Source organism: Globicephala melas, chromosome 6 (assembly GCF_963455315.2).
Source record: "Globicephala melas chromosome 6, mGloMel1.2, whole genome shotgun sequence".
In the NCBI taxonomy this organism is placed as follows: Eukaryota; Metazoa; Chordata; class Mammalia; order Artiodactyla; family Delphinidae; genus Globicephala; species Globicephala melas.
The window spans coordinates 14,145,550-14,169,836 of record NC_083319.1 but is presented as its reverse complement, the minus strand read 5'-3'; the positions used below and the strand labels follow the sequence as shown (position 1 = coordinate 14,169,836).

Below are 24,287 nucleotides of genomic sequence, written 5' to 3'. Positions count from 1 at the left end.
AGCCTCGCGAGATCTGCCCGGCGCAGACTCCCTTCCCCGAGTTTTGGCTGGGCCAAAACGGCCCGGGCTGCACCAATAGAGTTGCGGAGCTGCCAAGCCTCGCGAGAGCGGGGCTGACTAGAGTCGCTGGTGGTTAGGCGGTAGCATCGTGGCGTTGTGTTGGACGCTGCTCAGTTGGTCCTGCTGTCCGACTCTCCGGTTGGTTTGCTTCTGTCTCACTGAGAGCGAAGGCTGGGTAAATGCCTGGCAAGCGGTGTGGTGAGAATGAGGACCAGCCAAAGGTTGAACGGCCTTGGGGGCGGCCCCCTGGCTCTAAAACCAGGCTCAGCAGCGGCTCTGGTGGACGCCGCTGCGGCTTGGGCAGGGGCATAGGCCGCCCGGGGCGGGGCGGAGGCGGTGGGCATCCTGCTCCCGGGCCAGACACGTATTAAGAGGAGGCGGAGGGTCATGTGTCTGGAAGACGAGATGAAAATTCTCGAGAAGCTGGAAGAAGGGTTTGCGCACCCTTAAGCAAAACGAGGAGGCGGTCAGGACCAGCATGGAGAGTGTTTCGCCCGTCTGCTCCTAGGTGCTGTGCATTCCTCAGGACGTAAACATCGAGAAGATGGAGACGAATTAATCTTTGGGGTCTAGGATTAGACCAAAGGAGGAGGGGGCAGCCTGTGACGCTGAAGGCCATCTGCAGCCAGGCCAAACGGGTTTACATGCAACTGGTGGAAACCACTGGCAAGGGCAACCCAGAGAAGTTTCATGCGAGCAAGGGATGGTTGGAGAAGTTTAGAAATCGCTATAGGCTGCTGAATTCGAGGTTGATAGGGGAGGAAGAACCGTTAAATACCCAGTCGGCACCCACGTATTCCAAGCAACTCCAGAAACTGATCAGAGTTAGTGGCTTTGTACGTCAACAGGTCTTCACCGCCAAGCAGATGAGCCTGTTTTGGAAGTGCTTGCCTTCGCGTACTTTTGGGGAAAAAGACAAAATTCTGGAAAGCTTAGAGGAAGCTAAGGACCAGATTTCTTTCAATTTTTGTGCCAGTGCCACAGGTGACAAAACCATGGCTGCTTTATGAAGCAGCACCTGTTTTATGGAAAAAAATATATAACGCCTTCCTATTTTCCGGTGATCACTAACAGTATCATTAACAGCTGCCCTCATTTTGGATTGGCTTCGTAATTGTTTTATTCATTGAACCTGGAGTTATTTAACAGAAAAAAATCTTGCCTTCAGAGTGTTACTGTTTTGGACAGAGGTCTCAGTCACCCAGACTCCATTCTTTGCTCATCCCAATGATGATATTGTGTTTCTTCATCTGGAGGGCAGTAGCTATCTTAAGCCCTTGGATCAGGGTATAATTGAAGCATTCAGGAGGTAATACACCAAGCATATGTTGGACTACTTTGCCGACTTTTTGAAAAAAACCCTTGCCTCACTTTGAAGGAAACATGGTAACAGTACAACTTTAATGATGCTTTGGTAGTAATAAAAGAGGTGATGGATGATATAAAAACCAGCCTCTCTTAATAAAGCTTGGTGGAACCTTTGGGATGATGTTGTGAATGATTATGCATGTTTCCCTAGAGCTAATGAAGAAGTTGAAAAAAATCATAGAGTCTGAAAATGGATGGGCTTTAAATTCATCGATATTGATGAAAGTGAAATTAATAAGCTACTTAAGTTTCAAGCTTTGGCAATAACAGAGAGTCTATATCTGTAGATGAGGAAGAAGGCAAATCTCTGGAACCAGAGATAAAGTTGAACTTAAGGAAACAATTCTGTCTTACACCAGGTGTCAGACCTCATTGAAGCTGCAATTGATCTTTACTGGATTGAAGTTTGGCCTTTAAAGATTTCAGTAAAGTGTTGTATACCTGTAAAGAGGCCCAAAAGAACCTTCAAAATAAAGCAAAGGAGATGAAGAAAGAGAAGGAAGACACAAACAATAAAGAGGAAGTAGTGTGGGTGAAAGAGATGGGTACAGAATCTGACTCTGAAGAGGATTCTGAGTCCATATCTGAATCCAGTAAGGAGGAGGAGAGAAAGAGAAGAGGGTAAGAAGCCTCCAGAAGAAGAGCTTATAATCTCAGGCAGTGGCACTGAGGCTCTTACTAGATCTGAAGAATCTGCCAAGGCCATAAATGCAGAATTGGACTTTTGGAATCTAACCTTGGAATTGAATCTGAAGAGAGTAGAAGTGCCTGAGTTGAAGTAAGAAGAGAATCCAGAAGCGGTTTCTTCCAAATAACAGTTCATCTCTTGCCATCCTTCCCCTGCTGCCCCAGCATCGCCTTCATCACGACCATCCTTATAATCACCAAATCAACAAACATTTATTGAGCATAATCTCTGTGGGATCCTGTGCTAAACTCTGGGACATCATCTCAGGATCTAAGGTAAAATGGTCATTAACAGTGGCCTTTCTTATTAATAGGTTTAAAAGATCATAGCCTTGATTTATTTTAGTGGACTTTGAATATAAAGCGTTTTTTTTTAGGATCACTCAGCCTCATTTTCTCTAACCCTGTTCTTTTCACACACGCTAAGTTTTTCAATCACAAATGGAGATTTTCTGAGTTAACCTTGTTTGGTAGTTGACATGAGACTACTTGCTCATGAAACGCTGACATGGTCTTACATTTTATAAAGCACTCTTATATTAATCTTCTCTGTTAATCCTCACTTTAAACCTATGAAGGAGGTATTAGCCCTTCCTTTACCAAAAAACCCCCAAAAAGCTCAGAGAGGTTAAGTTATTTGCCTGAGGTCACATAGCTATTGATGTAAATGATAGGACTAAGGCTACAGCTGACTTTGTTAGACACTTTGCCAGGAAGTGTATCAGGCCTTTAAGAATTTATAGTCCCAAGGAATGAGACAGACTGGTAAACAGGTAATTAAAATAAACACAGAGGCTGTGAACTGGCAGCCTGCAGGCCAATTTAGCTAACAGGTGTGTTTTGTTTCGTCTGCCCAGTTTAAAACAATTTTGAATTGGTTTTCAGCATTCCCCCCTCCTTTGTTTAAGGTACTATTTACATACAACACAATTCACCAATTTAAGTGTATAGTTGGTTGAATTTTTTACTGTTTGTGTAACCACTACCACAGTCAAACTATAGAATAGTTTCCTTGGCTTAAAATTTACTTATGGCCTTGTGTATTCAATTTCTTCCCCTGAAGTGTTGTCATTTAAAAATTAAGATATTTCACATTAAAAAGCTGGATTAAAAAATTGGAAACCCTGACAACAGTGGACTCTGCATCCCCAAAGGGCAACAGTCAGTCCTTAGCTTGCTGCTTTTAAAGATTTGTTTAATAGTTGATGTTAAATGCTGCAACAGAAGTGTGGACAAAGTGCCTTAGGGGAAAGAGAGGACTGTGGGGATTAACCTTGGGAAAGACTGCACAGAGCAGCTGGCCTGGAAAGACAAATGAGTTCACGGGGAGAGCAGTGAGGAGCCAGAGTGTGTGCTCTAAGCCAGAGAGGATTATAAGGGAGGTCCTAGGAGGAGAGAGTGATGTGTGGGGGACAGGGAAGGGAAGGCAGCCACGTGTGTGCTTCATTTATTTGGGTTTATTTGGTGGGATGGTCCTCTACAGCGGTCCCCAACTTTTTTGGCACCAGGGACCGTTTTCGTGGAAGACAGTTTTTCCAGGGACTGGGACGGGGGTGGGGGGGGTAATGGTTTCGGGATGATTAAAGCGCATTCCATTTATCGTGCACTTTATTTCTATTATTATTACATCAGCTCCACCTCAGATCATCAGGCATTAGATCCCAGGCGTTGGGGACCCCTGCAAAGTGGAAGAGTTTTGTGTATGTGTATTTGTGTTTGGGCTGACGATTTTATATATCTAAGAAACTTAGGTCTTTTAATCTGTACATCTCTGGGGATTTTATGGGGTTTTTTGTATGTGTATGTTAGAATGGGAAGGGAAAATTAGTATTTTTACTTTTGCAGGGGTTGGAGGTTTGCATATGGTGCTTGGGTTGTATGTTTCCAGAAGGAGAGTTGCCCAGTGAAAAATTACTCCCTCTTTCCCCGCCCCCTCCACTATCGCCTTCCGGCCAGCCTGGCTGGGACCTGGCTGGGCAGCGTGGGGCAGGCAGCAGGTGGTAAGGGGAGAGGCAGTTCAGGCCCTTCGTGCCCGCCCGTCAGCCAGCAACTCGGCCTCAGGCCACAGTTCCAATAGTCTGTGCTGCTAAATTACCAGCGACGCCATGGACAGGCTGGGCTTACGGTGCCCTTGGCCAGGCTACCCGCGGCCCTCTGTCCTTTTATGCCTTTTGGTGAGTGTTCCACACTACAATGCTATGAACCCTCTCACCTCTAAACCTCCAACCTGGGGACTGAGGGAAGAACGTGCATTTCTCTTTTACTCTTCCTGGGGTTTTGAGCTGGGGGCGGGCAGGTAGTGGGTGGGCGGTAGAATCCTTGGAGGCATCACCCTGTGTCTTGGAGATTGTGGTGTGAATGTGAAGATTACCAGCCCCTCTTTATGCCCTGCCTTGTGAGGAGGAGTGACTGGGCTGTGTTTCACTGCCAGGGTCCTTGGGGTGGTGAGGGGTGTCTGCTGGTGAGTTCTCATGTAAGGGTCACATGATAGGTTCTTTCCCTCTTTCCAGTGCAGTTACCATCTCATTTTTCTGGGGGCTTTGTTTTCTCATCTCTGAAGTATGTTAAAATATTAAGGTTGGCAGTGGCTACAGAGTCCCTACAGTGGTGCTGGTGGTCGCAGTGGGCGGGGGCTGAGTGGGGTGGGGTGCGGGGGTGGTGGAAGGGAGAGCTGTGTGGGAGGGCCACAAGCCTAGGGGTCTAGCCCAGCTCTGCTGCTCACTTTTTGGTGATTTCTTCGCCTCTCTGGCCCTTAATTAACTGGCACAAATCAGTGGCTCAACATTTTGGGGACATTTCTTGATTTTGTGTGTGTGTGTCTATGTGTGTGAGTGCAAGTCTGGATTTGCACCCAAGGAAAGTGTATAAACACAATGTCAATTTCAGAGTATTCACAGATTCCTTAAAACTAGATGGATTACAAATTTAGAACCACTGGGTGGTTTCTGAGGCCCCTTCTGCCTTAACACAGATAGTAGAGTCAACCATAATCTCTTAAAGGCTAGGCAAATACTGCAGGACGAAAAAAGAATGAAATAATTGAAAGGGTGCATAAAATATTTCAAATGAATGTAAAATTAGAAAAGGTATATAGTAAAGACATAAATATGAAAATGCTATAAACTTACAGTAAATCTTTTCCTGTTATAATGTTTCTATTAGGGAATATGGTGATGTGTGTATTTTGCATTCATATAATATCACTTTTTAATATACTGTAGTCCACTTTTGGTTCTAAACCGACCTTTACATGCTTCTGATTCTTTGTTGATATGGTCCACAAACATTTCTCAAGCCCATACTCCTTGTCAGTGGGTTATAAAGTGCTGGGGATACAGAAATGTATGAGGCCAAAGAGCTCATGTCCAATGAGGGAGACATATGTAAACAACTGTCTGTATTTCAGTGTGATTGATGGTACAATAGAAGGATGTTTAGCAGCAGTCCTGACCTCTACCCACTAGATGCCAGTGGCATCTCCTCCCCAATCATGACAATCAAAATTGTCCCTAGATGTTGCCAGATGTCCCCTGGGGGGAAAAATTGCCCCAAGTTGCGAGGCGCTGGATTAAGTGAAGCTGAAATAAGCCCACTGTATCAATTCCTAGTCGTGCTCCTTGCAGTTCAGAGAGCCCAGAAAAGGAGGCAGGAGTCTTGGATTTAAGTCTTGCTTCTGTCACAGAACTTCTGTATGTTCTGCCTCAGTAACATTATCTGTTAAATGAAGGGTTATCTTAGATAATACCTGAGGGCCCAAAGTACCTCTTAGTATTTTTTGACTATGAGTTCATACAAGAGTTTCAATACATTTTAGATGAGTTTATAGTTAATCCTATTAGCTCAGTGTTACACTGATAACTGCTGGCCGAAATGCCCTAGATCTTTCTTAGGAATGGTTTTTTTGGTTGAGGGACAGACCATTACTCCTTTTGTTCAGAGTCTGTACAGGAAGCCACCTTAGAGTCATGTAGTTGACCCCTTACAGTTTTTTAGTTTGTCCGATTCTCTGCCAAAAGCTCTGTGGGTGACCCAAAAGCCCTACTTACTTCACAAGGCTATTTTGTCTCAATATCAGCATCTTGCTGGTGTAGTAATTCACCAGTCTACAAGTTATTTCTTGAAAACCTGCTGTGTGCCGTGAACTGTCCTGGGGACACAGTGATGAGTAAACCACAGTCTCTTCCTTTATTGGATTAGTGATTATATATTGTTTTTCCTATCTTGTTTGAACCCATGGCAGCTCTGAGGCAGGCAGCACAGATGTCATAATCTCCAGTTTCTAGATAACATTTATAGAAGGCAAAGGAAGTGACTTGTTGAAGACCACAGGCAGCAGTACTGGCGCTAGGATTTAAATCCTGCTCTTTAGTGCCTTTATTTTTTTCCAATATAATCTAATTGAGTTGTCACCAAAAGCTTCATTGAAAAGCCTGGTTCTTTTCTTCTTGTGTGGTCACTGGTTTAGTTCAGAGGGCTAGTGTGTTGGATTGGAGGTGTTGGTGGAGGTAATGGGAGGGAATGAGAAACCCACCCCAGACAGGCTTCTAGTCAAACTGAAGCTAAAGACATAAAAACGCTACTCAGGCCCTGCCAAGAAGTAGGAGCCAGGCAGGGCCGGGCAATAACGTAGGAGTGGGAGGACAGAGGTTTATTTGAGCGAGATGTGAGCCCCGGGCTGGGAGGCAGAAGCACACTCTTGTTCAGTCTTGCCTGAGTCACAGTGGGACTCCTTGCAAGTTGCCTCTATCCCTATTAATGACTCCTTTGTATTCCCCCAGCAAAGAACCCTGGAATAGAAGATGTCCTCCAGTTCTTTTCATTTCCTCTTATTTTAAAAGTTTGTCATTAAAAAAGCAAGAAAAATATATCTTGCCTGTCTTTTCCTCTCACCGTGTCACTGCCGTTTTCTTAGCTCAAGATCTTAATGTCTTTTTCCTGGAACATTGTAATGGCCTTTTGAATGGACTGCCTTCTGGTCACTCCCCATCCTCCTTCAGCTTGATCATATTATTACTCTTCTGCTTTAAAACCTGCAAAAGCACCTTATCACTTGAGTATGAACCCTATATTCCTTAGCCTGACCCCTTATAGTTCTAGCCAGTCTCATTCTCCTCCCAATCTCTTATCCACAGACTAAGACCCATGCAGACTAGATAGCTTATCTGTCCCTACATACCTCTTGAGTTTGTACATATTATCATATCTCCCTCTTTTGTAATTCTGCTTATTATTTCAGTTCCAACTTAGTACCTTCTTTTCAAAGCTTTTCCTGTCTCCAATAGGTAGAGCCTTCCTCCTGGACCCTCCAGTTGTCTGTCACAGTAGTACAGGTCACATTGCTTTAGAATTAGCCTTCCTTTTCCACTAGACTCCCTGTAGCACCTGGCACATACACAACTGAACGAAGGTGAAATTAACTCCCTAAAACATCGGCAGGTGTAAGAACTTGTCATTCATAATAATCTCCATAGGATGATAGCAGTTCAGTGTATGCCAATTGGCGTTACCTCCAGCAGCAGTTTTGTGCAGTAGGAATGGATTTCAAGTTATCCAGACTCGACTCCTAATCTTGCCTTCAGTTAAAAGCTGTGTGATTTTTTTTTTTTGGCCACACTGCATGGCTTGTGGGATCTTAGTTCCCCTACCAGGGATTGAACCCGGCAGTGAAAGTGCTGAGTCCTAACCACTGGACCGCCTGGGAATTCCCAAAGCTGTGTGATTTTGAGCAAGTTTCTTGATTTTTGAGCCTCTGTTTTTTTTTCTTTTTTTTACCATTTGTAAAATGCAGAGGCAAATAATCTAGACGTGAAAACTTTAAGCACTAAAACTCAATACAGATCCCAGGAATTATTTTGTGGATGGGAAATAGGGATGAAAATATGGTGCTCAGCTTTGGTTCCAGTCTGCTTGAGCTGGCAAATAGTGAGTTGGCCATGTCACTGCTGATCTGTGCTTCTCTTTTCCCACCGTGTAGATCCTGACTGCTTCTTTCCTGACATACCCCATGCTCAGGACCCTTAGCCAGCAGCTCCTTTCAGTTGTCACTGGCAGCTATGTCTCCGGCACTTACTCCATCGTTTTTGTCAACTGTCCCAACGAGCAGATTGCCAGAGATATTGCCAGGTATGGTGAAGGGGCTTAGGTGCTGCCCCAGGAGGCTTGGGAGCTACCAGGATGCTCCAGAGGGGCCACTTTGGGGTACTTCTCTTGCTTTTGACAACCCCATCTGTCCAGTGATGAACTACACAGCTGTCTGCTTGGGGTGATATGAGAAGCATGGCTGAATGACACTTGGATGGATCCTGCTGCTGGGCCTGAAAATGCTGAGTGGTGCATGGGGGCGTAAAAGTGATATGAGACCCAGAGAGATAGCTGGCTTGCGCAAGGTGTTAAGATAAGAGAACAGTGGAACTCTGCAAGTTGAGAATTTAAGAGTCCTAATTCCTGACCCAGCTCTCTTTTTGGAGATAGTCTTTGCTCAGTCCCAGAGGTGCCCACCATGACAAGAGGAGGAGGAGACCAATTCCAAGTATATGGCAGATTTCTAAAAGCAGCTGTGCTGTGGTGGAAAGAGCACTGGACTTGTAATCAGAACAATTTGAATCTTGGCTCTGCCGCTTGCTGTGTGACCTCGGGCAAGTTGCTTCCCTTCTCTAAGCATTAGTTTTCTGAATTATAGAATAGGATAATGCCACCTACCTCACAGGGTTGTTGAGAGGATTATATGATATATGTACAGTCCTTATTCCAGTAACTCAGATGTAGTAGATGCTCAAAAAATGTTTGTTGTATCTGAATTTCCACCCTTCACTTCTCTTTTTTTTAAATTTATTTTTCTTTTTTTGGCCGCGCCTTGAGGCTTGCAGTATCTTAGTTCCCTGAACAGGGATAGAACCCAGGGCCACGGCAGTAAAAGCGCCGAGTCCTAACCACTGGACTGCTAGGGAAGCTCCCCTGCCCTTCACTCCTTTATAGCTGCAGCTTTGAAGCGGGTTAGTGGGGCTGAGGGGTAATGGATTTGGCTCCTGGCTCCCTTTCTTGCTCTACAACTCAGCATTCTTGAGGTTTGATGATAGCTTAAGTTATAGTGTTTTATGTGTTGAATTCGGTCTTTGGGGGCACGTAGCCTCCAAACTGATGGTCACAGGTTAACTTTGCATTTGATTCCATCTTTCCTGCCCCTAACCAGAATGTCTATTTTTTCCTTATTTACATTACTTTTGGAGAACAGCTCTTGTCTAAAAGAACATGTGATTACTCCAGAAATATGACCTAGTATTGTATTTAGCAGCTAGGAATTGAAATCCCTCCTGTGCTTCTGGTATACCCAGGATCTGTGCTGAACTCTCTGGACCCCTGGATTAGCCACTCTGGGTCCTGTCAGGGAACAACTTCAGCTGACATCTGTGAGGTGTTGGGTATCAGGAGGAGAAGGATTCTAAGGCCTGGATTCTAAATACAGTAGTTGAAAGGCCAGTTCAGGTAAATGGATCAGTATCAGCTTGGAGAGGGGTCTCTATTGTCTTTGCATCCAAGGTTGCTGATGAGAGGTCAGGAATGGGGTCTCATTGCTTCATAGGTAATGCTTTTTCTCTCTGGTTTTTCTCCTAGTTTTTAGGAATTTCTCTTTGTCTTAATGTTCAAGTATTACTTTGTTAAATATAGCCTCTCTACTCTATCTGCATCACGCCTTCCTGGAACTCCTTATAGATGTTGAATTTGTTTTCTGTGACTGAACTTTATAGTTTTCTTTAGACTGAATTTTATAGTTTTCCTTTTCAAGATTTCAGATTGTTTTTAATAACCAACTGCTCTTGTTTTGTAATTGTCTGATCTTGTTTTATAAATGCAATAATCTTGCTTTATCTTTCTGTGGATAGTAATTATACTTATTTTATGCTTAATTTTCTTCCAGCTTTATTGAGATATAATTGACATATAACATTGTGTAAGTTTAAGGTATACAACATGATGATTTTATATGCGTATATATTACAAAATGATTACGACAATAAGGTTAGTTAAACATCCATCATCTCAGTTACTTTTTTGTGTGATAAGAACTCTTTAAGATCTACTCTCTTAGCGATTTTCAAGTATACATAATTATACTAATTTTAAATCTTGGTTTCAGTTATCCTTCTCATGTAAATTCTTTTTTGTTGTTGAATTTTAGTCTCTCATGGTGTTGACTTTCCTCAAATACTTTGTAATTCTTAATTGTAGCCTCTCTCATCTTCTTAGCTGTGCTTATGGGGAAGTGTAGAAACAAATGGAGGAATTGACCTTAGGTGGTACTCTGCAGTGTGCGTGTGGGGCATGTGGACATTCTACTGGCTGGGGTACCCAAGTAACTGGTCTTCTGGGCATGCACTCTCCCTTTTGTCCTTGGCTGTCGCCGGCCACTAGGACAGTGTTTTGCCTTTTGTCCAAAATTCCCATGCTCACTGCTCTGCCTGTATCAAACATCCCATTACTGTTGCCTGGGCCATGGGAGATTTAGGGGGTCTACCTGCTCCTGCTGTGGCATTCCAACTATTTACCTTGATGGTTGCCTCCAAGTTCTTGCCTGCTCTGGTTCCCATTACATCTAGATTTCAAACTGTTGCTTTCATTTTCTCTCCCCCACCTCCTGCCCCAAGTTCAAAAAGGCACATTTATTTACAAAGGAACAGTATAAATGTAATAAGGAATAAAGGAAATAAAATAATAGGCATATATATTTACATAGCAGATGTAGGCAAAACTTACTAAGAAGATTCTTGAAATACTTTTACAATCTAGGATTCAACAGTTAAAATCAGTTTCTAAGAATAATTTATCACCTCAAGAAGAATTTTTAGGATGGTCAACTTATATGATTCAAACTATGGCTATGTTAGTGAAAAAATTATAATTTTATATTCTTCAAAATTCTCCAGGTTGCTGGAGGCCAAGAAAACCAGATCACTGCCAATGTTTAAAAGATTCAAAGGCTCTTAAGTTAGGAAGTCCCCCTACATGCTCCCATGCATGTCTCAGGGCTGCCTTTTTTCTTTAGGGCCTCCTCCTAGTTGCTAGTACATAAAGCGTTCTTACTGTGCTCTGGCACGGTGAAGAAATGTTTTGTTGTTTCTGGTGTGGGGTGTAAAAGGGAGGTTGCAGTGTGTGTGCAGCCCACCAGCTGAGCTGGAAGTCTCAACTGGAGTCCTGAGTGATGTGGCAGTGGAGCTCTCCCCTCAGCTGTTCTGTTCAGTATTTTTCGTTAATGATTTGGGTAGAAGAGAGGCAAATAGGTTCGCTTCCAGGATTTGTAGAAGGAGAGTAAGTGGGTACATGGTGGGGAGGGCCCCACAAATGTTAGCCGGCAGGAACCCCAGCTCTGCCTGCGGAACTAGTGCTGGGACCAGGTCTTTCAGCTCCAGTTTAGTGCTCTTTCTTCTTTAGTGCTCTTTAGCGTTCAGTCTGCTGCCTCTCAGTTCTGGTTCAGTCCCATTCTTGTTCCTGGCCGTGTTCTTAGAGCTCTTCATTGACAGATACATTCTATACTGGAAAAATCTCTTATTGGGGCTAGGGTGAAAACCTGAATGTTGAACCAGGAGACCTGGATTCTAGTTTCCTTTTTGCTGCCAACACCACATATGACCTTAGACAAGTCTTCCTTCTCTGGGCTTTGATTTCATACGTAGGGAGAGGGAATTGGATTAGGCCAGGGTCACAGACAAAGATATCACAAGCAGGCAACTTAAATGAGTGAAGTGGGCTGGGGTGTCGCGCTGAAGAATGACTGTAGTTAGCAACCCTTACTCGTCCCAGGTGTTGAGAGGGAGAACAGTGGAAACTGACCCGAGAAGCATATGTCATGCCTAGAGGGAGTAGCCCCTGCTTAGCTCTAGCTAAATCTGACCTTGTAGGACTACAGGTCCAAAATGTTATAAGATTCATTTTTTGGTGAGAAGCTAGGTAATGTGTATTTTTTTTAATGTGAGATACCCTGATAGTAAATATTGGTAGCAAAATCAAGATTTTTTTAAAATGCCGTGAGAGCCAAACCATGTATCTGGTCTGTGAGCCTCTAGTCTGTGAACTTTGCAGTTTCTAGAGACCCCAGAAGCTCTGTCTTCTGCTTTACTCACATGAGCATGAGGGCTTGAGCTTTCCGTCTGTGACTCACTGCTGGGCTTTAGTGTGTGTGTTTGTTTTTTATTTGTTTGGCCACAGGAGCTTTTTGAATAACACAGCCCTCCATAACTTTACAGTCTTTTACCCAAGGACAGGTTGCTGTGATTACTCAGGAGTTGACACTACCAAAGAGATTGGAGGCCCGTGAGGCAATGGATTATTTTTTTCTAGAGGTTTAACTCACTCCCTCTGTTTGCATGCCACCTTCAGAACCAGTGAAGTGTAATTTCTCAGCAGATCATTTGATTGAGTGAGTGAGACTTGCAGACGTTGCTTAAATTTGTGCCGTGTGCCTCTCCTTACAGTCAGATTTATTTAGCACCTGGAACTTTCCAAGGGAATGAGGGTGGTGGTAATACCACATTAAAGTGGAGCCTTAAATAGAGCACTGTTCAGCCTGGAACTCAGGGGAAGAGAAAGTAGGTCAGTTCTCTTGGCAGCAGTCAAGAGAAGGAGAGATCAGTAAGCAGGGCTCAGATTAGGGTTATCTGGCAGGGGCCACACACCTCAGAGAACTGAGACCAGGCCCCCTTGGCTGACTGAGACCTGAGAGGGGGTTGTCAGGGCCTGCCTGATTCCGAGGGCTTGAGGTTTGATACTTGGGGACACTTCTTTGCATCGATGACTTGGTGGTGCTTTTGTTTCTATGACACTTGTACTAGTTCAGGCACTTTTTATTGTGTTCACCAGGGCTCTGCACAGGAATCAGACTATCAGAGCAGGAATTCCAACCTGTGGTCTGTCAAAGAAAGTTTTTAGAGGTCTGCAAAGGTGATGATAATTGTGCTCTTAGGGTTGTGGTAGGAACCTTCACAAAAATAAAAAGTGAAAAGAGCCTGTATTTGCCAAAGACAGACATAAGATAGGATGCCTTTTTTTGCTTTCCCTTGGAGTTATATCAGTTCCATGTGGTCACATGATATCTACAGACCAGAAACCCTGTCAGCCTAGTACATATCCGAGAGAGAAAAGGAGAAGAAGGTGACATAATAAAAGGTTTTTTGGTGGTGAAAAGAGTTGGAAACCACCGACTGAACCAGTCCTCTGATTGTACAGCAGGAGTCAGGTTGAGTGAGGGGGTCGTGCCTGTCTTGGATAGGTGCTCAAATACTTATTTCTGGAATGAAAGAAAGAGCTTGCATAAGGTCACACAGCCATCCTACTGCAGGGCTGGATTGGAATCCAGGTCTTTTTGTTCTCCGTCCATTGCTAATAAATTCCCATTCCCCAAGCAGACTAGGCCTGTCCTTTAAAACTGCCTTCCCATAGCTGCTTCCCTACTTCTCTCCCCACCCAGGGAAGGACTTATAAACAACTCTGTCTTCAGAGGTTCTGTGCACAGTAGTTACGAAACATGTTGGTTTGAGTTGGGAGGGGCACTCTAAATGGTTATCTATTTAGAATTAGGTTTCCTGAGTAGTTCCCAGGAACTGCTGGACACTTGCCCCAGTAACTGTCACTCTCTCTTTGCTTTAGGGCTATACTGGATAAGAAGCTGACTGCCTCTGTGAACATCCTGCCTAAGGCATACTCACTGTGAGTTTTGCTGTGGCCAGTGGAAGGGTGTGGGAGTGCTAGGTCAGGTCCCGCCTCGTGGAAAGAGCACTGAACTAATGGGGAATTGTCAAAGAACAACTCAAAGGCATTTAATTAATCAATAGTTCACTGTCAATTTCTATTCAGAGGAAATCAACCAGTGGGTTTATGTCATTCAACAAAAGCAAAAACAGGCTGTGTTTAGAGAAGGGAGAAAAAAATCTACAGTTTAGGAACAGTGAATCTTGTGTGCACATTCTCTGCTTAAATCAATTAGCTTGCTTTTAGCAAAGAAGTCAAACTGGGCATTCCATCCCTGAGTAAGCCAACTAGGGATATCAAAGATTATAATTTCCATTACTTTTGGATTCTCTGGAAAACTTTGAGAGTTTAGCATATGCGACAGGCTGTTTCTGTGTATTGTCTGCCTTTCATTTCATCAGCTCCTTTACTTAAGCCTGGTCTGCACCATTTCCCTCATCAAAATATGTCAGTATCCCAGTACTGGCTGTGCAGGATTTGTCTTGTGCCTTAATCTCTCTGATCAGCCTGTTTCTCATCTCCTTCCTCCCCTGATGAGCAAGAGGGAGGGAGGGAGGGAGGGAGGGAGAGAAATAACGTCTACTCTAAAGGTCAGCACAGAAAAGTGCTATATAATGAAAGCTTTCCCCTGCCCAGCAGTGTCATTCCCTCAGTGGCGCACATCACCTATAGCTATGGTTCCCAAATTAGGCTATGCTTTAGATTCCTGAGCTCCCTCCTGGATCTACTCAATCAGTCTCCCTGAGGATGGGCCTTGAATCTGAATTTTTAAGAGGTTATGTAAGTGATTCACATAAAGCCAGCCTGGGAGCTACTGCTTTGGAGCTAGAACAGAATTTTAGCTACTGTTTCCCCTCATGTGTTCATCCTTCCTTGTAATTCATCCTTTTACCACAGCTCTGTGAGATGAGGCCAGTGGCCTAAGTCATCTTAGATTTGCCCTGGGTTAGCATAGGCATTCGCAGGCCGAATTTCTTTCCCTTCCCATGATGCTGTTCTTGTACTCTTTTCTAAACATTGTCACTGACTTTGTTTTTAACTTTTGGACCTGTTTCCATATTTTATAAGGCTTACTTCTTCCCTGAATCTTCCTGTGCTTTTTCATTTACCCATTGGTGGGCACTCAGCCTTGAGAGTCAGTGATACAGATAGCACCAGTCCAAAGGATGGGGAGGTGCCTGGAAGCCAAGAGTATGGGATGAGCATTGAAAAAGCTGGAGATGGCCAGTTTAGAGGAGAGAACATATAGGAGTTTCTGTAGGGCTGTCCTGAGGTGGTTCTTCATGTGGAAGTTGGAGAAAACAATTGGGTGGCAAACGTTGGCACACCATAAGAAAAACCATCTCACGTGAAAACCTTTCAGGAGATGGTGAGCCCCTCACCTCCAGGAAAGTTAAGGCAGGTGCTAGAAGCATGCATTAGAATGTTTAGACTAGATGACCTGTAGGGCCTTGGCCAACTCTAGGCTTTTTTATATGGGCTTGGAAAGATTTTAAAGTTTCCCCCTTAGTAAGTCACCTAATTGGGCCGGGCTTATTTCACTGAACTCATCTTGTAAGCATGATAATTTTTTTTGTTGTTATTCTCTTCTCCAGATACTATTGGAATGGAGAAATAGAAGAAGCCACTGAAATCCTGCTGGTAAGTGAGGATGGGGGGATGCGGCCTTGATAGGGAAAGAGAGCACAGTTCCAATTAAAAATTAGCGGAGATCAATTAACTGAGGTTTTTGCCCCACATAAGATGCCCTAGGTTCATTTGTAAGCTACTAACAGGGCCTGGGGACCCGGAGGAATCTGTCTCCTAAACAGCCAGATGAATGAGCAGCTGCAGAGCTGGGGCTGAGCTCCTGAAGCAGTGATTTTTTTTTTTTTTCTTTTACAGTTAATAAAGACAAAGACTTCCAAGGTCCGTATGCTATCCAGCTACATCAGGTAATAGTGCAATCTCTTCCCATCCGGGACATGCTGGGAACTAAGTGAAATGAGCTTGAGAAGTAGGATACCTAGAGCTTAGTCACCAGCCTCCCATGTGACTCTGGGTATGGCTCTGTCCCTCAGACTCTCCATCTGTAAAGTGAGTGAGTTTTAAACCAGCGGTTCTCAAAATTTTGGTCTCAGGATCCCTTTACACTTTTAAAAATTATTAAGGACCCAAAAGACCTTTGTTTATGTGGGTTATATCAAAGTTTACTGTATTAGAAATTAAAGCTGAGAAATTTTTAAAATATGTATTTTTAGTTCATTTAAATTAACAGTAATAGAACAATTACATATTAACATAAATACAGGCATACCTCAGACAGCTTTGGTTCCAGACCACCACAATAAAGTGAATCATATGATTTTTTTTTTTGGTTTCCCAGTGTATATAAAAGTTATGTTTAACCTATACTGCAGCGTATTAAGTGTGTTAATAGCCTTATGTCTAAAAAAACAATGTACATACCTTAATTTAAAAATACAAAACAAAAAACAATTATAGTAACATCAAAGATCACTGATGACATCACCATAACAAATATAATAATCATGAAAAAGTTTGAAATTTTGCAAGAATTAGCAAAATGTGAGACAGAGACACAAAGTGAGCAAATGTAGCATCAATAGACTTGCTTGATGCAGGGTCGCCACAAACCTTCAATTTCTAAAAAAACACAGTATCTGTAATAAAGCGTAGTGCAATAAAACAAGGTATGCTAGTAATGTATCTTTATGGAAAGTAACCATATTTTCCAAAAAACAAAAAAGTGAGAAGAATGGCATCATTTTCCATTTTTGCAAAATCTGGCTTAATAAGAGAGCTGCATCTTTAAGTGTTGGGACACTTTTAAGCTCATGATGATAAACAGGTTTTCCAAACTTCTGATTTTTGCTTAAAAACATGATTTTTTTTTAATTTACAATATTGTGTTTAATTTCTGCTGTAGAGCAAAGTGACTCATTTATATATATGTATATATATATATATTCTTTTTCATATTCTTTTGCATTATGGTTTATCAAAGGATAGGGAATATAGTTCCCTGTGCTATTCAGTAGGACCTTGTTTACCCATCCTGTATATAATAGTTTGCATCTGCTAATCCCAGACTCCCAGTCCTTCCCTCCCCAACCCTCAAAACATGAATTTTTAAATTGGCATTAAATGATATAAATTGTCTTCGTTTGAGTGATGGGCCCACTTTGTTCATATTTGATAAAATGTCTACCTAATACTCAAACCTGAGTAACCTTAATTTGTAAAACTGACAAATGATGGTTACTCAGGCTTAAAAGTAAAAATGGTATTCTTTGGGAAAAGTCTAGTTTAGCTTGTGTCTCAGTCAGACAAGTTTAAGACAACATTGAACTTAGGTATATAGCAGAAGTGCTTTATGTATGCTTCCCATTCTGTCACACAGAATATTAAAAAGGCACACTCAAGGGTCAAACTTTAATAAAAATAGTAATTTTTACCACATTATCAAGAATGTTCTTAAGTGAATTTGACTTTTTTAAAATGCAAGTATTGTGGTGGTGAAGAATACAGTGAGAGCTAGTACAGTTTGGTGCCGTTGTCTTGATGCATGCTAAGGTGCCACCAGTTTTACCCATCATTGCTTTTGTACCATCAGTGAAATGTCAACATAAATGAAAAGAAATAACAGTATTATTATGAAAATAGTTTTGGCCTCATGGACCTCCTGAAAGAGGCTTGGAGTTCCCCAGGGGTCAGTGGACTCCACTTGAGAACCACTGGTGTAAATCCTTATTTATCATTCAGAGTGTAGTTTTGTAATAATTGGCATCACCTGGAAGCTTGCCATAAATGCAGAATCTCACACTCACCCCAAACCTACTGAATCAAACTACAGTTTAACAAGATCCCCAGGTGATTCCTATGCACAGTAAAAGCTTGAGATTCTCTGGTCTAAACCAGTGATTTTTGATGTTGGCTACATATTATAATCACATGGAGACTTTCTCAAATTACCAATTTGGGCTCCACCTCAGACTCTGACCTAATTCATCTGGAATGGGGATCAAATATGGTGTTCTTCAAAGCACCCAGGTTGACTCTTCTTGCAGCCAGGATGCAAGTCACCTGTCTGGATGATAAAACCCTTTCCTTTCACATCTTAGGGAACCAGGCAGGATTCTATGGTTATATGGCTATGCTGGGTCTCAGATCTATTGGTAGAGAAGGCCCTTATGTTACTGCCTTAGCGCAGGTGTGGAAATAGGGCATCTTTGGTAGAACCAGTGCTGTTGAGAAATTACAGCCTGACTGGTGAAAGACAGCTTCAGGGTTAAGACAGTGAACCCCAGAGCTTGACCTCCAGCGTCAAATCCTGCCTCCTCCACTTGCTGGTTGTAGCATAAGTGCATGCAAATTACTTTCTGTGCCTCAGTTGCCCCTCTATAAAATGGGGACTATACTAGTACCTTGGGTTGTTATGCATATTGGAAAGAATTTATGTCAAGTATACGCATGAATTGCTGTATCAGTGACAGCTCTTACTACTAAAGTGTTATTAAAATGCCTTATACTGGGGGCTTCCCTGGTGGCACAGTGGTTGAGAGTCCGCCTGCCGATGCAGGGGATACGGGTTCATGCCCTGGGAGGATCCCACGTGCCGCGGAGCGGCTGGGCCCATGAGCCATGGCCGCTGAGCCTGCGCGTCTGGAGCCTGTGCTCCGCAACGGGAGAAGCCACGACAGTGAGAGGCCTGCGTACCGCAAAAAAAAAAAAAAAAAAAAGTCTTATGCTGAATGCTATTCAGACCTACATACACTGAATTCTGTGTGTCTGCTTATAAAAACACATACACTGGTCTAGGTATCCGTGAAATAAGAAAATTCATTTTTCTCAGGCATTAGATAAAATTACCCAGCTTACTGCTAATGTTTAAGCACCTATACATACACATGTTGTGATTTAGTAAACATTCTATCTCATGAGAACTTTACAGTGCCTAATTCAGCAAAAAAGCAGCAGAGGATCATTACTCCTGTGTGACAGATGGGACCAGGGCCCAAGGCCTTACGTTTTTTCCGTTTGGAAAGTGAAGAGAACTGGCATTTTGTGCCAGGACTAGGTGAAAGAAATGGGGAAAAGGGAGAGATTGCTGTGGGTTTGGATGGTCAAGGAGGATCCCTGGGGAAAGGTCAGTGGTTGAGTTGAGCCTTGAGGAACAGAGAGGCTTTTGATTTATCAGCAGGAACAGGGAGAACTTTCTAGGTGGAGAAGAGAATACAGAGGTACAGGGGAAGGGGGAGTTGTTTGCGGAAGGCACAGTGATGAGTGAAGGATAGTAATAAAAACAGTAGCTAACATTTACTGAATGCATACAGCGCCAGTGTACCAGGTATGTGCCTTATATACCTTGTCTCATGTAATCCTCAGCAGTCTAGTCACATAGGTACTATTTTTATCCCCTCTTTTGCAGGGCCTTTAGGGAAATTAAGTGATTTGTCCGTGCTTACATAGCTAGTAAGTGGCAGGCTTAGAATTTGAACCCATGTCTGTGAGACTCTAAAGCTATCTGGCCTAACTCATCACTTGGTGACAGATGGGTAACAGGCATAGGAGTGGTGGGCTGTGGGGCTGGAGCAGTGGGCTGCAGGCATATTGCAGAGGGCCTCAAGTGAGGCTGCCCAGTTGGGTTTTATTGCATAGGCTGACTAATCCTGGTCACTCACAGAGCTCCGCTTTCTTTCCAAAGGTTGGTGCATCCTTTTGAAATCCCAGAGGTCTTCAGTCTTCCCATGGACCAAGGAGATGTGCACTATTTAAAGTGGCTGGAGGAGGGCATGGAGGAGGAATGAGTGGGGGCTTCTTGTGCCTCCTGCTGGCTGACTCTAACCTTCATCAGCTGTTCTCTGGGGGAGGGGAGGCTTCTCTCTGCCCCCTCGCATCTCTGGATTCCATGCTTTTGTCAGCACAGAGGAGTTAAGTAACTTGTGGAGGGTGAAGGTCCAAGGCTTCTGAGGCTGGAAGACGACGCTGGGCCAGTCAGGCCAAGCAAGAACCCCGTGGATCTTGTCTCTGAGTGCATCATGCGTAGAGGTGGCTGGGGGTGGGAGGGCGAGGGTGACTGTGTATGGGGACCAAGGGGAGGCAGCAGTGAGGGTGAGGTTTGTCATCTACGTTCACTGAGCCTATATTGAGTGCCTAGTATGTTATTACTCTCCTGCCTCTCATGAGGAATGGACCTGTTGACCTGTCACCCAGAAGTGTGTGGGGTGAATACCACCTTCTAGGGGAACTGGAAGTGCTTTATCCAAAAGCAAGAATTGCTAATGGTGGAATTTCAGGGACAAGCAGGATTTTATTTCTTCTAGCTAAAGATGGTGTTTGTTATTCCTGAGTCCTGAGGAAGTGGGACTGGAAGTGGGCTTCCTGAGTGCACGTAGGACTAGGGAGTATTAGGGCCTAGACATAGCCTCACGGATTGGGAGTAGGTCTTGACTCTTTCCTAGCCTGAAGGGCCAGACATCAGAAGGTTCTGGTGCCCTGCTCAGTGGAGACATGGGTTCTGAGCCCACCATAGTAACCTCTCCACTTGAGCATTGAAACTGAGCATCCTGAAGGAGGAAGAACCCAGGGGGACTGCTAGACAAGTGTTTTTCAGACTTGCTCCACAGAACCCCAGGGGTTCACAGAAGGTATCCTGGGGGCTACTCATACTTCAACCAGTGCAACTGTGCTTTTATTATTTTTATGTATTGAGCTAAGTTTCTGTTGTTAAAAGTTTGTAAACCAGTGGCCTAAGCCAGTCCCCATTTTATAGGAAAGGAAACTGAACTGCAGTGAGGTCCAGAAAGTGGGTGGCAATGCTGAGTTACAGACGGGATAGCTAAGGCTGCTCACTCTGTCTGGTGCTCTCCTAAACCTGTTCCACAGGTGTCTTCTCCACGGGGAAGATCCCTGTGGAGTGAGAAGAGACACCTGATCTAGGCTGCTTCCATGGCTCTGTCACAAGGTGACTCCGCTCTGGGGACACCATGGGCAGTTTGGGTGGGAGTCCACAGACATCTGCGGTATCCTAGGTCTTCCTTCTCAAGAGGGAAGGGTGTGTGGGAAGGGTTTTGCCAGCCTCTGGTTCTGACACCTTCTGTGCTTCTTGGACCTTAGTTCCTCCAGATATAAAATGAGGGAGGATCTGCAAGGACCCTTTCATGAAGACCATGTAGCGACTTCAGGCTGAGCCCCTTCCAAAGGTCCAGAGGATCCTGTTTGTGATAGTGGGGAGTTTGGTGGGCTGCCTCAGGAGAAGAAAGAAAATGTTAATGGTGATGTCCTTTTTTTTTATGACAGATGTTTCTGGTGCATGTGAAAATCTTGTGTAAAGTAAACCCTACCGAAAATGTACTGGGGACCCCAAATGGACTGTCCGTATTGCTTTCACGATAAAGTCAATTTCTTGGTCTGGATTTCAAGGCCCTTCGGAGCCTTGCCTCAACTCAATTTTCCGTCCTCACCTACTCTGGCATGTGGGTGCTCCAGTGTGCTGTGCTGTTACTCCTGTGTTCAGGCCATCCCCTCCGCCTGATCACCCTTCTGCGTGAGTGCTCAAGAAGCCTTGGCAAGGCCTGGCACCCCTGGTTGGAAGGAATCTCTCCTGCCTTGATGTCCTGTTATCCTTGTGTGTCACAGTCAGTCTCCTGTTTCTAGACTGTGAGCTGCTCGAGGTGAGGGATATGTTTGAATCCATTTGGTCTCTTGCACTGGGTTTGGCAGATAATTTCCTGAATTGATGTTTCAAGGACTTGAATAGCTAAAGCCTTCTCTATGGTCCACAATTACTTCCTAATTTATGGAGTTGGCAAAAATCCAACTTTTTTTCCTTCAAATTTTTTTAGGTGGGACTAATTCCAAAGGAGGTTTTTCTTTCTATCTCTGGCCTTCATTAGTTCATTTTCTGTGCTGACTGTGCATTGAAAACTGTTTCTTGGTGGCCTTCCTTTGTGACAGTGTCACAGCTGACTATAGGCAATAGGAGAAGACAGGGACAAGACACCAGCTGTCTCTGCCAGGTACTGCCCTAGGTTCTTAACATTATTTTATCCTTACAAGTCAATGTTATCCTCATTTTGCAGTTGAAACCTGAGGTCGGAGAGCAGGAGACACTTAAAGTAAATGGCAGAACTAGGCTCCTAACCCAAGTCTCTGATTCTAAATCTGATGCTGTTACTGCCTCTTTCAAAGAGGTTGGATGTATCCCTTTGTAGGCCAAAGATCCAGAGAACCTGCTGTAGCCAACTCTAAAGGAAGAGTTATTCGCTCCAAAAACATCTGTGTGGTAGTTGGTGTTGATATATTGCATTACTTCTCCCCACAGATCTGGATGTTGGTGATAATATCTTCAGTTCTGCAGATGAGGGAACGGATTTAGAGGAGTTTAATGGTTGGGGTCTGTGTGACTCCAGCTTACGTGGTTTGGCCACTATACCACATTGTCCTCCCAGATGATGCTGTGGGAGCTGGGGCTAGGACCTTCATCAGGGTTTCCACGCGGGAATTCCTTCCCAGCATTTCTCAGGAAACTTATGTTTTTTGATCCCAGAATCCCTGGGAGAGGAGAGTCAGTTGAGGAAATGTGAAAAAGTATTAAAGTTTTATCCGTGAACACTAAAGCTTAAAAGCATAGAGACGTTGCTGGTTTGAGGGACTCCAGCTTCATCAAATAAAAAACTAGAGCAAGAAATGCTAACATAGAGTTGAAGACTAAGAGAACCAGGACAGGAGCATGTAGAAGAGAGATGGTTTCCACCGAGTCAGTCTTGCCTGTGATTGTTGGCACGTCATAAGAGTGTGTGTCTAGCCCTGTCTGCCGCAAACTGTGAGTTATTCTTGCAAATAAGTTTATACATGTAGTGTACTTTATACAAATCCTATGAGCAGTGTTCCAAGAAATAAGCTTTGGAATCAAAATAAATTCTTAATTTGGCAATTTTGACACATGATTCTATATACTCTTAACCTTGTTAGGATATTTGAATGTTACGTTATTTGAATACTATCCAATAATGTTCCCTGGTGTTTTCCAGTGTTTAAGTATTCCCTAGAGGCTGTAGTTTTCTCTAAATTCTACTAAGCTTACTATTCCTATTTGTTAATTTTTTTTGTTTTAGATATCTGTAATAACGGGGAAAGTATGAAGAATTTTTGCAGTATTTTAAGAATAAGTTATGATTTGGGGAATTTTTGAGAATTCTGATTTCTTGCTCCTAAATTCTAAACGTAGATAGATATGTGTTGTAAATTTGTGAACACTAACGTAGACCACACAGGAACAGCAGGGACTCCCCAGCCTGGGGAGACCACTCACCTCAGGAGGGTGTATAGGGCTCTTCACTGTAGAACTTGGACTAGAGCCCAGATCTCTGGATGCTTGGTGCCGTTCACTTTTTATTCCATTACACTGATTTCAGCCCAGAGAATAATCCCATCCTCTACCCCGCCCTAGCTCCAACTGTGGTTTTGTTCCAAGGGCAGTTATAAAGTTGCAGCAGAAAGAGTGGTAGGAAAAAGCGGGAGCCGTAGTTAAAGAAGATTTTTAAGGGCAGACATTAACACTTGGGGTTTAACATGCTACACTAACCTCTGAAAACAGAGTTCAGTTGAACTCATAGCCTTCAGTTCCCTGTAGCTTTTTCCTATCCCTTCATGCTGCCTCTTTTTCTCTCTCCAAACTACCCCGATTTAGAGAAGTTTATTTAAGGTGGTAATCCATCACATTTGTATGTGAGAGGGCTCCCTCAGTATCTGCGGTGCTGAATACAGCAGGGATTCTCCCAGGCATGTGAAGGGTGAGGAACTGGAGCAAAGGAACCTGACAAAGTGGTGCAGGTTCCAACCAGCAGAGCCAGGCCAGGAATGCACTTCAGATTTCTACAACTGTGTGCTTGCAAACTCTGAACGAAGTTTTACAGTGCCTGTACTTAAGCATCTTCATAGGGTCGCATTCTAAACTCAGTCCCCAGCTTCCACTTCTCTGTGGCCCTCAGCAAATGTTTTTTGCCCCCATTGGTCAGGTACTCACAGAAAAAAGGTTCCACATCCTTCTGGTGGCAAAGGTGAGAATATTGCTGAGAGAATGTGGTGGTGGTAGGAGTGGCACGGTGGCCAGAGAGGATGGGGTCTCACCATTCCTCTTCACCTTCCAGGAAACCAGAGCTAATTCCTCCTGGTACCCAACAGCTGATATTTCACTAGGGGAATGACAGGCAGTTTTTCAAAGTGAGCCTTTAAATTGTAAATCAGACACATTAATTATAATTTTAATATAACAAATGTTATTAAAAGCAGCAATTCAAAACCATAAATCTTTTAGAAGGTGCACAGGGTTATGATAAGGTCAGTTGGCAGTAATGCAGCTATTTTCAGGTATGAATGAAATGCTGGGGTGTGGAGTCAGTGTGACCTTGCCAGGCCTTACACTGACC

General features: G+C 43.6%; 1 protein-coding gene across 3 annotated transcripts; it reads left to right on the top strand.

Moving 5' to 3' along the window:
• The first annotated feature begins 138 nt into the window (after window positions 1–138).
• On the top strand, window positions 139–21,100 carry LOC115854531 (protein CutA homolog). 3 transcript variants are annotated; one of them, XM_030858858.2, is made up of 6 exons: window positions 139–2,391; window positions 8,090–8,238; window positions 13,753–13,812; window positions 15,450–15,495; window positions 15,739–15,788; window positions 19,562–21,100. In XM_030858858.2, the coding sequence occupies exons 2-6, from the start codon at window positions 8,120–8,122 to the stop codon at window positions 19,662–19,664; spliced, it is 378 nt and encodes a 125-aa protein (XP_030714718.1). In that variant the 5' UTR covers window positions 139–2,391; window positions 8,090–8,119; the 3' UTR covers window positions 19,665–21,100. The 3 variants fall into 3 exon arrangements, with proteins under 3 accessions (XP_030714718.1, XP_060156533.1, XP_060156534.1); XM_060300550.1 differs by lacking the exon at window positions 139–2,391 and adding an exon at window positions 4,079–4,289; XM_060300551.1 differs by lacking the exons at window positions 139–2,391; window positions 13,753–13,812 and adding an exon at window positions 4,079–4,289.
• The last annotated feature ends 3,187 nt before the right edge of the window (window positions 21,101–24,287 follow it).

What these genes read in the sequence shown, in the direction of transcription:
- LOC115854531 (XM_060300550.1), top strand. Translation starts at nt 4,221, where the DNA reads ATGGACAGGCTGGGCTTACGGTGCCCTTGGCCAGGCTACCCGCGGCCC. An exon ending in CTGTCCTTTTATGCCTTTTG is followed by an intron (nt 4,290 to 8,089) that starts GTGAGTGTTCCA and finishes CCCACCGTGTAG; the next exon opens with ATCCTGACTGCTTCTTTCCT. An exon ending in ATTGCCAGAGATATTGCCAG is followed by an intron (nt 8,239 to 13,752) that starts GTATGGTGAAGG and finishes TCTTTGCTTTAG; the next exon opens with GGCTATACTGGATAAGAAGC.